Source organism: Podarcis gaigeae, assembly GCF_964106915.1.
Source record: "Podarcis gaigeae genome assembly, chromosome: 7".
Taxonomy (NCBI): Eukaryota; Metazoa; Chordata; class Lepidosauria; order Squamata; family Lacertidae; genus Podarcis; species Podarcis gaigeae.
In genome coordinates, this window is record NC_139683.1 from 41,436,140 (window position 1) to 41,449,391 (window position 13,252).

General features: G+C 40.7%; 1 protein-coding gene across 47 annotated transcripts in view; it reads right to left on the reverse strand.

Annotated features, from left to right (window-relative positions):
- Window positions 1-13,252, reverse strand: part of DTNA (dystrobrevin alpha) — a 186,851-nt gene that overhangs the window by 71,740 nt on the left and 101,859 nt on the right. For 44 of the 47 annotated variants that reach the window (XM_083747629.1, XM_083747660.1, XM_083747635.1 and 41 more), the window contains one exon: window positions 11,003-11,083. In XM_083747629.1, the coding sequence (XP_083603755.1) occupies window positions 11,003-11,083 (81 nt within the window). Of the gene's footprint in view, window positions 1-1,846; window positions 1,995-11,002; window positions 11,084-13,252 lie in introns of those variants that run through there. The other 3 variants (XM_083747666.1, XM_083747663.1, XM_083747668.1) reach the window with 2 other exon arrangements.

Genomic DNA, 13,252 nt, shown 5'->3' on the forward strand with positions numbered 1-13,252 from the left:
AAGGTGCCTGCTGGATCTCAATTGGCAAAAAAAATCCCATAAGCCTGGTGCCTGTGTTTTACACCCCCACCCCACCCAGGAGTGCTAACAATGGCTTTGTGGAGGGAGATAATTTGTAAGGATGCATTAACATCACTGTGTTCAAGCTTAAAAACAATCAGGCTTTTGCAAACATTTCCTTTGGATACTCGACATCTCAAGGGTTTTTGCAAGTAATCAATAAAAAAAAATCTTGCAAAACCCAGATATGTCTATTGAAATAAATGGAGACACAACAGAAAACCTTTGGGCCAATAGATGCCCCTCACCAGTCATTTTGGGCATGCAGCCTTTTAAAAATCTGTATACTGAATAAAAACACGGAAGGCCTCCCTTAGTTCTCTCTTGCCCCAAGGGTTTCCAGTGGTGGATTGTATTTTGCTGCAGGCTCTTTAAACTCTGCTTACTGAATAAATAAACTGAGACTTCAAACTTGTTTTGTTCTCTCCCATCTTGTTAATGAGAACACTTTAAATGGTAAGGAAAACCCAACTGAATATGGCACAGCCTCTAAAGAAGCTCACAAAAGTTACCAGCCTGTAAAAAGAATTGAGCGGCCTCTTTATGGACAGAACAGAATTGCAAATGGTTACTTAGCAGTTGGGTCTCTTTTTATTCACTGGGCCTAATCTCACTGCAGAACTGAAGCGGGGTGCTGCCTGCCCAGTCATCGCCATCTGCATCACAGCTGTTGCAAAGCATTATAAACAAGGGGGGTAGGCAGTCTGTCAGACCTTATTCTTGAAGCCCCCCCCCCCAATATTCTTGCCTGCATACAATTTCTTGTCACCATGGCTATGCTGTATGAACCTCTCCCAGACCTTTAGGCCATCACTGGTGGTCCTCTTCTGGGTACCCCCTCTGGCCAAGGTGCAGAGGGTGGTGGCGTTGGAGAGGGCAGCAGACACTGGAAGAGGAGGAGGAAGAGGCAGCTCCTGAGCCCAAGCCTAGCATAGGCTCACATCTTTACATTATGTCTAGATTTGGCCTATGCTTTTGTGACATGGGAGAAACTGAGGATCTCATAACATTTGGATTTTAAAAAACACTCTGCTTATATATTGGTTAGAAACATGTTTCTTCCCCAACTGCTTTTGGGTAAGGGAAACCAGTCAGATCTTGAAACGATCAGATAATTGATATAAAGAATTACTCATTAAGTCAGCATCTCACACTTTAGTATTATCCAAATCTCATGCTGCTTCTATTGAATCTCTTGTTGTAAATTGCTATCATCTGTGACTGCTGTAATGAAAACTAATTTTGGCTGGCTGAGCTCTTGCTCATTGTAACTATCTACAAATTGTGAGTTGTGTTGTCCACCCCATTATGCATTGTGTTGTAACATTTTTTTCTTAGGATCTACGGCCAATATGGAACTCAAACTCAACTGAACTGTTCGCCTAACAGGAATTATATGGCATAGTCTGGTTACCTTTGGGGTGGATTTTTCCTATTCATTTATCAAACAATGCCTCTAACTAAATATAAGATGAAGATACAATCCAAATGAATGAATGAATAAGCTACTGCATTACTGTTTCATACACAATCCTCAAAGGATTTATGTCTGAAGAGATTACAAAGAATGAAAGAAGCTACAGAAACTTAGCAGTTATCTTTTACACACTTCCTGCAATCTCTCCACTGTACAGAAGAGGGCATATATTTGGTTAGAAAACAGTAATTACATCAGAAGAAGCAGAGATTATCAACACAACTTCCTTTATTCTCTTAAAAATTAATTCAACCCACCCACAACCTAATGCAGGGAATAAAAGGGGAGGGGAGAGACAATGAATATTGCCTGCCCTGTAGGTCGATCTTTCCAGTTTGATTTAGAGTCTGCACAGCACAGACAAGATTCTGTGCAGTTGTTGCTCAGCTTCTAACCATTGGGCAGAGCCACACAGATCCTGCACCCTGCAGAAAGCAAACCTTGCTGCTAGGAAAGACCAGCTGCAAGGAAAGACTGGCTTTATTTTTCACCATAGCAAGCTACTGGTTGCTAGGATGCCCTACTATGATGCAATTCATACTATGATGTCTTTTCAGTCTCACTAGTATGTCACAAACATTCCTAAGTGTAACATCTCTCTCTCTCTCTCTCTCTCTCTCTCTCTCTCTCTCTGTGTGTGTGTGTGTGTGTGAGAGAGAGAGAGAGAGAGCTTCTTCAAACCCTAACCACTTTCTTCCTATATGAACTCTTAGCAGGTGGTCAATAGGACCATGGTAGGACAGCAGAATGTGGTATAGAATTGTAGAGTTAGAAAGGACCCTGAGAACCATCTAGTCCAACCCCTTGCACTGTAAGAATACTTGGAGATGGGAAACCCAGTTGACATCGGGCCTTGCTTGATGAAAACCATCCCCTGAAATCTTTTTTCCAGGAGGTCTTGTAAACCTAGATTCAAGTGTTTTCCCTACTTGCTGGTGACCATGGGAGTAGCCAAGGGGGGTGTAGCTGCCCCCAATCAATAAAAATACACGGCTAACTGAGGTTCTGACCCCCTAACAAAAGGCCTGCCCCCACCCTAATCCTGGCTACGCCTATGCTGGTGACAGGGGGTTGTGTTTCCCTGCTGCTGGAGCCACTTCCCCTTTAACATTTTTACCCATAAGATAGCACAGTGAGGGCAGCTAGCATTGCACTTACCCCAAATCGGCTTTGTGAGATTTGACTAGGCAGTGAGATTTGACTAGGCAATGATGGTGGCCAAGCCCAAAGCTGAGAAAAGCAAATATTTCTGCCCTCACTCCAGGCTTATGTCTTAGGGGTAAATGTTACACAGCAGTAGAAACGTGTGCAAATGCACTATCACCACCACCTCAAAGACCACAGAAGGGTGGGAAGGGCGGAGCGGCGGCTTTCATGAAACCTTGCCCCAGCTCCTATTCTGAGACAAAAGCCTGAGAATTTTGATCTGAAATCAGTCCTAAGCCACAAAGCTCCCTAAATGGCTTTAACGAGGGTGTTATGAGCAGGATGAAGGAGAGAAGAATTATAAAAGCATTTTGGCTAGAACTCTACAAAGCTATGTGAGCCTCCTCTCAGCTTGAAGCACATGTGCAGCCAGAGGAATCTTGGATGTGTGTACTTCAGCTGCTCTTGTGAATGAACAGGAAATTACTTTTTGGTTTAAAACCACCTGTTCAGGAATGTAGATTAGTGCTGTACAAACGCCAAGGACATATCTATTTGTATCCAGGGCTGCATCAAGAGATGTTTTCTACCTGAGGAAAAGATAGCACCCACCGGCAATTCCTTGTACAGAATCCGCTGACAACACCCTCCCACTACACCTAAGAGCATCAGGCTAGTTTATGGGGCACAGGGCAGGCCACTTGGCCTCCTCCTGTAGCTCTTTCCTCCAGCCATTTGCCAAGATTCCCTGCTCCACACTCATCACCAGCCATCTGAGACTGTCATCTTATCCTGCCTAACATTAGGGTAGACCCTTTGTGTTGTGGTGTGCACACATACCTCTGAAGGACTACATATTTAGGGCACTTAAGGAAGCTATAGAAACTATAGACAATTATTTAAATACTCCAGAAGATAGAAACCAGCCAGAGAAGCAGTAGGACCATTAAGAGACAAGGTTGAAAACTGGGTGCACAAGAAAAGCATTTACTTTCTTTGTGCCAAGCCCTCACAAAGCACCTTATAAGACTTGCAGAATGAAGCTGGGAAGTCAAGCGAATTCCTTGTATTATTCTTTGCTTCACAACACAGGTCAGTGAATAACAAGCAAGAATGTTTTTCTTCTTCCTAAGAAAAGTTGCAATGGGTCTTCCATTACAACTCCCATACCCACAGTTGGCTTCCAGTGGCTCAGCTGAGATTGGCTTAAATTTAATAATAGCCCAATTTGTCTCCAGACTTCAGACAAAGGTGTGTGAGAGACAGCCACACATGAACCAGCTTTTCAGTGAGCGCAGCTGAATAGCAGTCTAATACAGCCGGCAAGGAATACATGTGTGGTGTTCATTCACAAACTAAAACAACTACTGTAGTTAGTCATTAGGACCAGATGGCTTTCACTCAACATTTCTAAGAACTCAAAATAGTTTTTGTTTAAAACATATAAGCTTGCTAGGACTGGCATCCATGTCAGAGAATTAGTAGACTACCATTGTTTAAGGGGATTTCAGACAATCCAGGAATTTACAGACCTGTTTCCCTAACTTCTGTCCAAAATAATTTGATGGAAAACATATTAAAGCAACAACACTCAATAAAATTAGCAAGCCTTGCTTGGGAAATACTGAAAGGTCAAGCAGTATTTAACCAGTAGCAGCTTGAGATTTCATATGAAAGAGGAAACACTTGCATTTTGTCAAGAACCTGCCTCAGATATTGAGTTCTATACCACTTCCTGAGGATGAGGTAATACAGATTAGAGAAAGCTACATTACTAGCCACTAGATGGCAGTGTGCATATTTTAGTAAATGCCACATATATGTGCTCTTACATATTAACCATATATTCGTATTGCATCAAATTAACAAAAACCAAGGCGTATGGATTTCTGCTGTTCCCTTAAGAAATCTGCTGTTTCAAAGGGGGGAAAATATATTTGTATTTGCACCAATGTCTGTATAGATTGGTTACAGAGTTAGCTTTCTCATTTTCTCAGCATGACTAAATAAGAAATTATGGAGGTGAAAGAAGAAAAAAAAAATGCTTTATTGAGAATTGTTATTATGGCAACTGACCTGTCAAATGCTGGTCATGATTTCACCCCATTTCTAATTTACAGTGTTACTGAGTCAGGCACACAGCAGTCCTAGCTAGTAAAGTCTGAACTGTGAAATGAGCTGCCCACAGTTAAAATCTCATCTCATTCATAAACTTGCTAGGTGCCCTTAGGCTTTGCTCACTGCCCTTAATCCGACTTCTGTAATATGGGAATAATAATACTAGCCTACCTTACAAAATTGTGATGATTACAAAGATAATGCATGAGTTCTGAACAGCCTAATGATACAAAAAGTGAAACATTAATATATAGGAAAGACATGAATAATAGAACCAAGACACTAACTGACCAAGCAGAAATGAAAGAAGAGAAGTGCCATTCTGAACTTGAGTTAACCAGACATTAAGTTTCTGTAGCCCAACCAGTAAAACTGCATTCTGAAAAGTAACCAGCATTAGGGTCTGAAGAAGCAGTAAAAACTACAAGGTTACTGGGGGATTTGGTTGATGTTTTGTTTGCTACTAAACCAACTCAATACAGTGGTACTTCAGGTTACATACGCTTCAGGTTACGTACGCTTCAGGTTACAGACTCCGCTAACCCAGAAATAATGCTTCAGGTTAAGAACTTTGCTTCAGGATGAGAACAGAATTCGTGCTTCCGCGGTGTGGCGGGAGCGGGAGGCCCCATTAGCTAAAGTGATGCTTCAGGTTAAGAACAGTTTCAGGTTAAGAACGGACCTCCAGAACAAATTAAGTACTTAACCTGAGATACCACTGTATACTCAAATCACACTGTTCCACTGGGCTACATCTTTTTGGGTAGGGTCAGTCTTTTTGAAATTGACACCTGTCCATTATGGGTTGTAGACATCATTATGCTCAGCTGCATATATACCACTTAATTACTGTTACAGTACATTATCAATAACATATTTAATTTTATCTGGCAAACCTAGCCAACCCACATTCAGAAAATGTATGTGATTTAAAGGAATATATTGAAGTAACTAGAATAAATGTAAACTTGGCTGCAGATTATATGGTAGTCAAATAATGTTTGTAAAGCTGTAAGTCCCTAACAGTTCAATGCGAACCATGTTTTCTAAGAAGTTCAACTGACTTTAAAGATAAAGTAAAGGTAAAGGGACCCCTGACCATTAGGTCCAGTCGTGACCGACTCTGGGGTTGTGGCGCTCATCTTGCTTTATTGGCTGAGGGAGCCGGCGTACAGCTACAGTCATGTGGCCAGAATGACTAAGCCGCTTCTGGCGAACCAGAGCAGCGCACGGAAACACCGTTTAGCTTTCCGCTGGAGCTGTACCTATTTATCTACTTGCACTTTGTGCTTTCGAACTGCTAGGTTGGCAGGAGCAGGGATCGAGCAATGGGAGCTCACCTCACCCCGTCGCGGGGATTCAAACCGCCGACCTTCTGATCAGCAAGTACTAGGCTCTGTGGTTTAACCCACAGCACCACCCGCGTCTTTAAAGATACTTACTTCCAGATAAATATGTTTAGAGTTACACTGCATCATTCTCTACTGATACTTCACCCATCCATCCCCATTCCCTGACTAATACTAGAATCCAATGTTTATTGCCTCAGTAGCACCTCAGCAAAATTGTATGCTGCATCATCAAATGCACTGGATGACAGTAGCAAGCAATAGAATAGAGGAACAGTTTCGGTTAACACAAAATTATCTTGGGCTATCAGCAATAAATGGAAATAATATAAATTAGAAAAGCAAGAAATAAATGGGATTTGGGTAAAATATTATGCACACTGAAATTTATATATAAGTTTATACTCTGTTGGAACACGGCAACAGCAATTTTAGATGATGTTCCCTGAACCCCTAGGTGGAGTAAGAGTCTGGGTATCTTAAACAGATATTTTTAATCTTACACAATGTGAAGATGATTTGCAAATCCAAAACAAAGACATTTTCAGGGAAGAGAGGAAAATGAGATTATTTGATGGTCACAAAAACAGAGGCATAGTAAATAAATGAAAGAACTAGGTAATCAGAGAACAGGATGGCATTACACTCTGGTCCTAGTTAAAAGAAATTACTACTGATGTCATTATACTGTAAGGGTGACGCTAGATTATAACTTTTAAAGTATGGTGGAACTTAGAACAGGAATGCCACAAATCCTCACCACCTGCCACACAACTTAGCCCCCATCGCCTTGGATTTATGCTCATTTAATTTGACTGCATCTCTTTAGCAACAAAAGACAAAGAACTGATTTTGCAAGAAATGCGGGTAAATTGGAGAACAAGGATCCTGTCCTATCGTGAGCAGAGTGCAAGTGATGTAAATGTTATTTGCCTCAGAACTGCATAGGATTGAACCACACCTAGGAAACTGGTTTAAAAAGCATAGGCTGCAAATCCATATTGGAACTTCATTTTTGCATCCTAGTCTAACACTCTGATTCTAGTTCCTTTGCTGCTGGCTTGCTGATATAATAGCCACTGATGTGAGGCTGGCCCAGAGCACGATGTGTTTAAAAATATCTGAAGTGAGTACATCTTTAATAGCACTTGCATTTAATTTACAGATGTGAATTATTGTTCATTAGACAGGGTGGGACACAAGGCTAACATAAAGTGACAGGCAGAAGAGAAAGAGGCCCCGAGGTATGTAAGAAATTGAAGCTGACTAGCCTACATGCCTCTGAGGCCTAGCTACTATTTGAACTGAGCAGAAGAGTATGAGGAAGAGAAGGATTAGAGTTGGGGAAGGCGTGGAAGTTAACAAGGTCGCCTCCGCGGTCATCACACTACGCCATTCCCCATGAAAACAGCTGTATTGTTCTCCTGATGAGACACAGCAAAAAGTATTTCATTCAAAAGAGAACAGAGGAGAAAAATAACACTGAAACCCCCAAGGTGCCAAATTAAAAACCATCAGGGATATGAACTCCCGGTTTGTCAGCTCTAATTAAACCCCATATTAGAATCATCAGCCTGGCTTTAAATCCAAGGTTTTCAACTGCCAACTGTTTATTCTGATCTAGGGAAATCAGCAGCCTTGCTTTTTCAACAGCCAGCACTGGAGAATAACTATGCAGCACAATGAGTAAGGCCCACCAAGGATGGTGGTTGTTTTTCCAGCCGTACAGTACTGTTTAATTGTATAATGGAGTTTTGATTATGGTATGTTGTTAGGCTCTGCCTCCGCTGCTGTGGTCCACAGAGAGATCATATGTGTGCTTGAGATTTCATCATCCTAAATGCTTTTTAATAACTGCTACAAGTAATAAAATACGAAAAGCCGTAGTTTTCAGCAAATGAAACATTTTATGCTGAGGAAGAAGGTATTTCTGGAAATCCAGAATTCTGGTGTTCATACAGTGCTTCAGGCTATAGAAGCTGACACTTCCCATTTTCAACTCAGTTCTGTTGTTCATGATCCTGCTATCTTAGCACCTACACTACTGAACCCTAACTGTTCTCTACTGAAGTTTTGACATGTGTTTCTATAACCATGGAATGGCATCTACGGCTTGCTTCAACTACCTATCCATTAAACCTAAGCTGCATGACCAACCTCAAATACTGCAGTAAAATTATATTGTGATGATTGTGTATTTCCTAGATTTGTTATATTTCACGTGTTGGGAACTTTGACACTCCAGATGTTGCTGAACTACAATTTCCATGAGCCTCAACAAGTATGGCCAATGGGCAGAGATGATGGCAGTTGTAGTTCAGCAACATCTGGAGGGCCAAAGATTAACCATACATGTTATATTTATACCAATGTATTAGCTGACATTGGCTCTCACTTTGCTCATCTCCTTGGATGTGCAGGAGCAACTAACCATGGCATAGTGGCATTTGATAATTGACCTAGTGGTACATTTCAACTGGACATTATGGTTGGTTTTGCTCACAGCAAATTATGATGTCAAGTCAAGGCTTATTAGCTCTGGTTTGTCTGAGCAAAACAAACCATGATCCCTGGTTCAGACATAACATTGAACCAGTAAAGTGTGTGTCATTTTAGGGGGTGAAACTTAATTTTTGCAGATTTCTTCAATGAGTGGTCTTTAAAATATGCTTTTGGGTGTGAGGAATTCAAATTTGCTGTTGTTTTTGTGACTGGACAACTTAGCTTGCTAAGTCTAATTGATAAGGAAGCACATAAACTGCTTTTGGAAAACCAAAGAATTTTAAATTTACCTTCTGAAAAATGCAAGGCAATGTGATATTTCTCTCTCTCTCTCTCTCTCTCTCACACACACACACACACACACACTGCAAGTACTAGGTGTTCATGAACAGTCAAAAGCTCTTTTAAAGCCACCCATCACCAAATCCTATGGCAGATAAGTTCTGTGCATTTGTCAGCAGTGTGCTGAGAATACTCTTCTAGAATCTTGGCGATATGTATGGAGTACAAGTTGTGGGTGAACCTGGATTTATAAAAAGTGGTTATAGTCTAGTAAAAGGAAGTAGCTAAGGAGCGGTGTGCGTTTTAGCTGCCTGCTGAGAATAAAAAATTCTCAAATTGCTTTGAAGCAATGGAGTACAGCTGAATATGTTAGTACTTGGGCTGCAGTCCTGTGTCAAGGACTGAAAATGTGAAGCCCATTAAAAAAAAAAGGTACATAATCAGGCCATAGGACACTCTATATAATTATTGATGTGAGTTGTTTCACTGGCAAATGAGCTTGTAAATCCAGCACACAGACCACACAGCAACATTGCAAATTGTGGCATTTACTGATGAGGCAACGCAGACCAGGGCACTGACCTAGTGTTTAAGTACTATTGTGAATGATCATTGGATATAGTGTAACTACATCAGTATAAAGCAACAGATGTGGCAGAGACATGGCTGGAGAAAGGCAGAAGGTTACTTGACTGGCAACAACTCACTAATAAAGGCATTTTGTCGATTACACAACCACCCTAGATGCTGGATATACACATGCAACCTGTTAGAACAGAAATAGATACACATCGCAGGACAGACTTGCCCCATTTGCCTCCTATCAGCTATTGTTGTAGTTCTATTTACTTAAATAAATACACAACAGATCAGTACAGCTACACTCATGTATAGGACAACAGCAAAGGGGTTTACTGAGTTCAGCAGCTCTGATGAAGCAAGCAGGCTGGCTGGCTTCACCCTTTTTGTATCCTCCAATAATACCTAAAGAGATAAGTTCTGTTTTTGTTTTTTTAAAATAAGGCAAGCAGTCATGCAGAATATCACCAGATTCAGTCATATGCCAATATTAAGTACAGGGTATGCAGTGCAGGGAATCTTACTTATTAGGAAGTTCTCATATTCCATTTGGGAAGCAGAGTCAATATAAGAGCTTTCCCTCTAGCAAATCCCAGAGACACATCCTTCAGATCTGCATAGTGACCATAATTTATTTTATGTATTAATTGCATTTATATCCCACCTTTTCCCCCAACGAGCTCAAGATGGCGCTCATGGTTCCCTCCTCCTCATTTAATCCCCACAACAACCCTGTGAGGTAGGTTAGGCTGAGAGACAGTAACTGGCCCAAGGTCACCCAGTGAGCTTCATAGCCAAATGGGGATTTGAACCCTGGGCGTCCCGAGTCCTAATCCAGAACCCTAACCACTACACCACATTGGCTCTCACCATACATACACAAAAATAATCAGATGCCATCAACGCCATGTTAATTATTTCAGGAGCTGTTTTGGTCCTATAATAAATATTATATAAAAGCTGTAAATAATGGTATAAGGAGGATGTAGCATTCTTAAGAATGGCTTGTTATAATGACCTATTTACCACTTAAAATTTGCTTTGCATTCTAATAATGAAAATTCTGAAGGTAAAAATTAGTATCTATTGGGACTGTAGATGCTTAAAATAAGTTCCACCCAGCTGCACAAGGTAATCTTAGAGGTAAGATGAACAAATCTAATCATGTTGAAAAGAAACAAAAAAAAAAGGGGGGGGGGGATTTTATTTATTTTATAGTTCATTTCATCATTTTGCTAAGGGAAAAGTAGATGTGCTTAAAAAGCTCCACCCACTCTCTCTTACCCTCATCCACATGCAAACATTTAAACTTTAAAGTATAATTAGCAGTAGTGTAATAACATGCTCTTCTGGAGAACCAGGTGTTCTTATTAGCATTTTGCGTATTAAAATAAATTCCTATTTGCATTTCAACTGGGGAACAAACACAACTCTAAAGTGGAAGATAAGATTAATGATGGTAATTCGAATTAACCAGTGGCATACTTACAGTTGCATTTCTTCTGTACAAATCTAAGCTTGCATGCTGTTCTGTAGGTGGATAAACGGATGCGATCCAGATCTTGAGCCCCTAGTGGCAGAAAATTATGCATATGCTATGATAGTTGCAATTTGTGCATGTACCTCACAGACAAAAGAGAGAAAACAAAGAAATGTTCCCTTCAGCATTTTCAAGGCTGTCTTTTCTAACTAGAGAGAATGGGAAGAATGCAGTGTTAAAAATAGTTTAGCAGTGGATAAAGAATAAACCTTCTGTATCTGTCATTCAGAAAAAAAACACACAATCTGATCTAACCACAGGCTAAAAAAACAAAATGGCTGTGCTCCAATTCTAGGACAACACTGTGTAATTTTAATATTTAACTATGAAGTTTACAACAAATACCCACAACTGATGCGAATCAGTTCAGAATAAGATATCAGACATGCAAACTACTAATCTATTTTAGCTGCAAACCATATATTTAGGGGTAAGATTTGTACGAGGAGGTAGGAGTACAAAATAAAAAAAATTACGGGGCAAATGGGAAGGAGGGTCATGTAACAACCTTTCTGGAAGCGTCTTGTATTTGGATAATTGAAAGTCAAAAGGTAGGCCTCTGCTACCTTTTCATTCAGCCAAATTTAGTGGTTTTTAAAGTGTTGCTGTTTATAAAGCTGCTTTGCATATGCATGTGAGAGAGGAGACTTCGGACAGCCAGTTTGAGCAATTGCAGCTGTGGGGAAAATATGCAAAGTCGAGCTGAATGAAGCTGGGAAGCGTTATATTTAGCTGATTTGCATGACCCTACAAAAACACAAAAAGCCTTTCCAAGAAAACTTTTGTAAAACTAAAAAAGACAGGACAAATTCTGAATGCACTAATGACATTTAACAAGTTCTGATTGATTGATACTCTCCTGAGAAAAAGATCACAGCATGTGCACATCACGATACTTCAGGGAACAGATCATAATGAGAGATTGGAGACAAATCAAGGGGAAAGTTCTGTTTGTGTGTCAAGAAGAAATTGAAAGACTTATCAAAGGATCTAAAAAGTAAATAAAAATGGTAAAATGAAAAAGCCCCCTCTATTTTGGCTTTATGATTATAGCCCAGGAAGCAAATATGTCCGGCCATGAAATTTCAAGTTTCCATGTCAGGAAAAAGAGAGAAAGAAGCACCATTATTTCTCCCCTCTCTCAGTTCTGCTCACTACACATTTTGCTTACTTTTCTCCTTTCTCTTCTCCATCTGCCAAGCATTCTCAACTAGATCCTTTTACCAATTGGCTGCTTGAATGCCATCTATCCCAGCCAGAAGTTTCCTTGAACTATTTACCGTCTCATCTTCAAAGTTTTTCATTTTCCCACAAGATGGTTTATCCTTGGTGGACTAAGACTTTGCTTGGAAGACCCCTTCTAGTGGTCCCAGCTGTTTCCCTCAGCTCAAGTGACAAACACAGCGCAATACTCAAATTTACTTTCCTCCTTCCTCTTTTTTTTAAAAAAGAAACATTCCCATTCCTATCAAGAGTCATATATCCATTCCTCTCCCATCTGAGCTGCAAGAGTAAGTGGGAGGGTGGTAGCAGCAACTACCACAGAGTATGACCCACCGGCAGCAAGAAAGTGGGTGGTAGAAGCTTCTCTTGAGTGTTCCTCCATCACAGGAGCAACTCCCTTGTGAAGAAAGGTCGCAGTGTTTGGGACATTTTAGTTGAGAGGAAAGGCGAGTAAGAAGTGACACGATGGAAGTTCTCCACGGTATGGAGAAAATGAATAGAGAAAAGTCTTTCTCACACTCTCGTAACACTAGACCTAGTAGACATCTACTGAAGATGAATGTTGGAAGATTCAGGACAGTTAAAGGAAAGTACTTCTGCATGCAGCACATGGTTAAACTATGGAACTTGCTCTCATGGCGTTGATCACCAACTTGGATGGCTTTAAAAGATTAGACAAATTCATGGGAGACAAGGCTATTGACAGACACTAGCTATGATGGCCATGTTCTACCTCCACTGTCAAGAGTCAGTATACCTCCGAATATCAGTTGGTGCGAATCACAGGTAGGCAGAGTGCTGTTGTCCTCAGGTCCTGCTTGTGGGTTTCCCACAGGCATCTGGCTGACCACTGTGAGACAGGACGCTGGACCAAATGGGCCATTGGCTTCATCAAGCAAACTCTTCTGTTCGTTATCTGTCAGCCAGATACCCGATTCTGCCTAATGATTCTGTTTGCTTATCACTCAGTTGTAT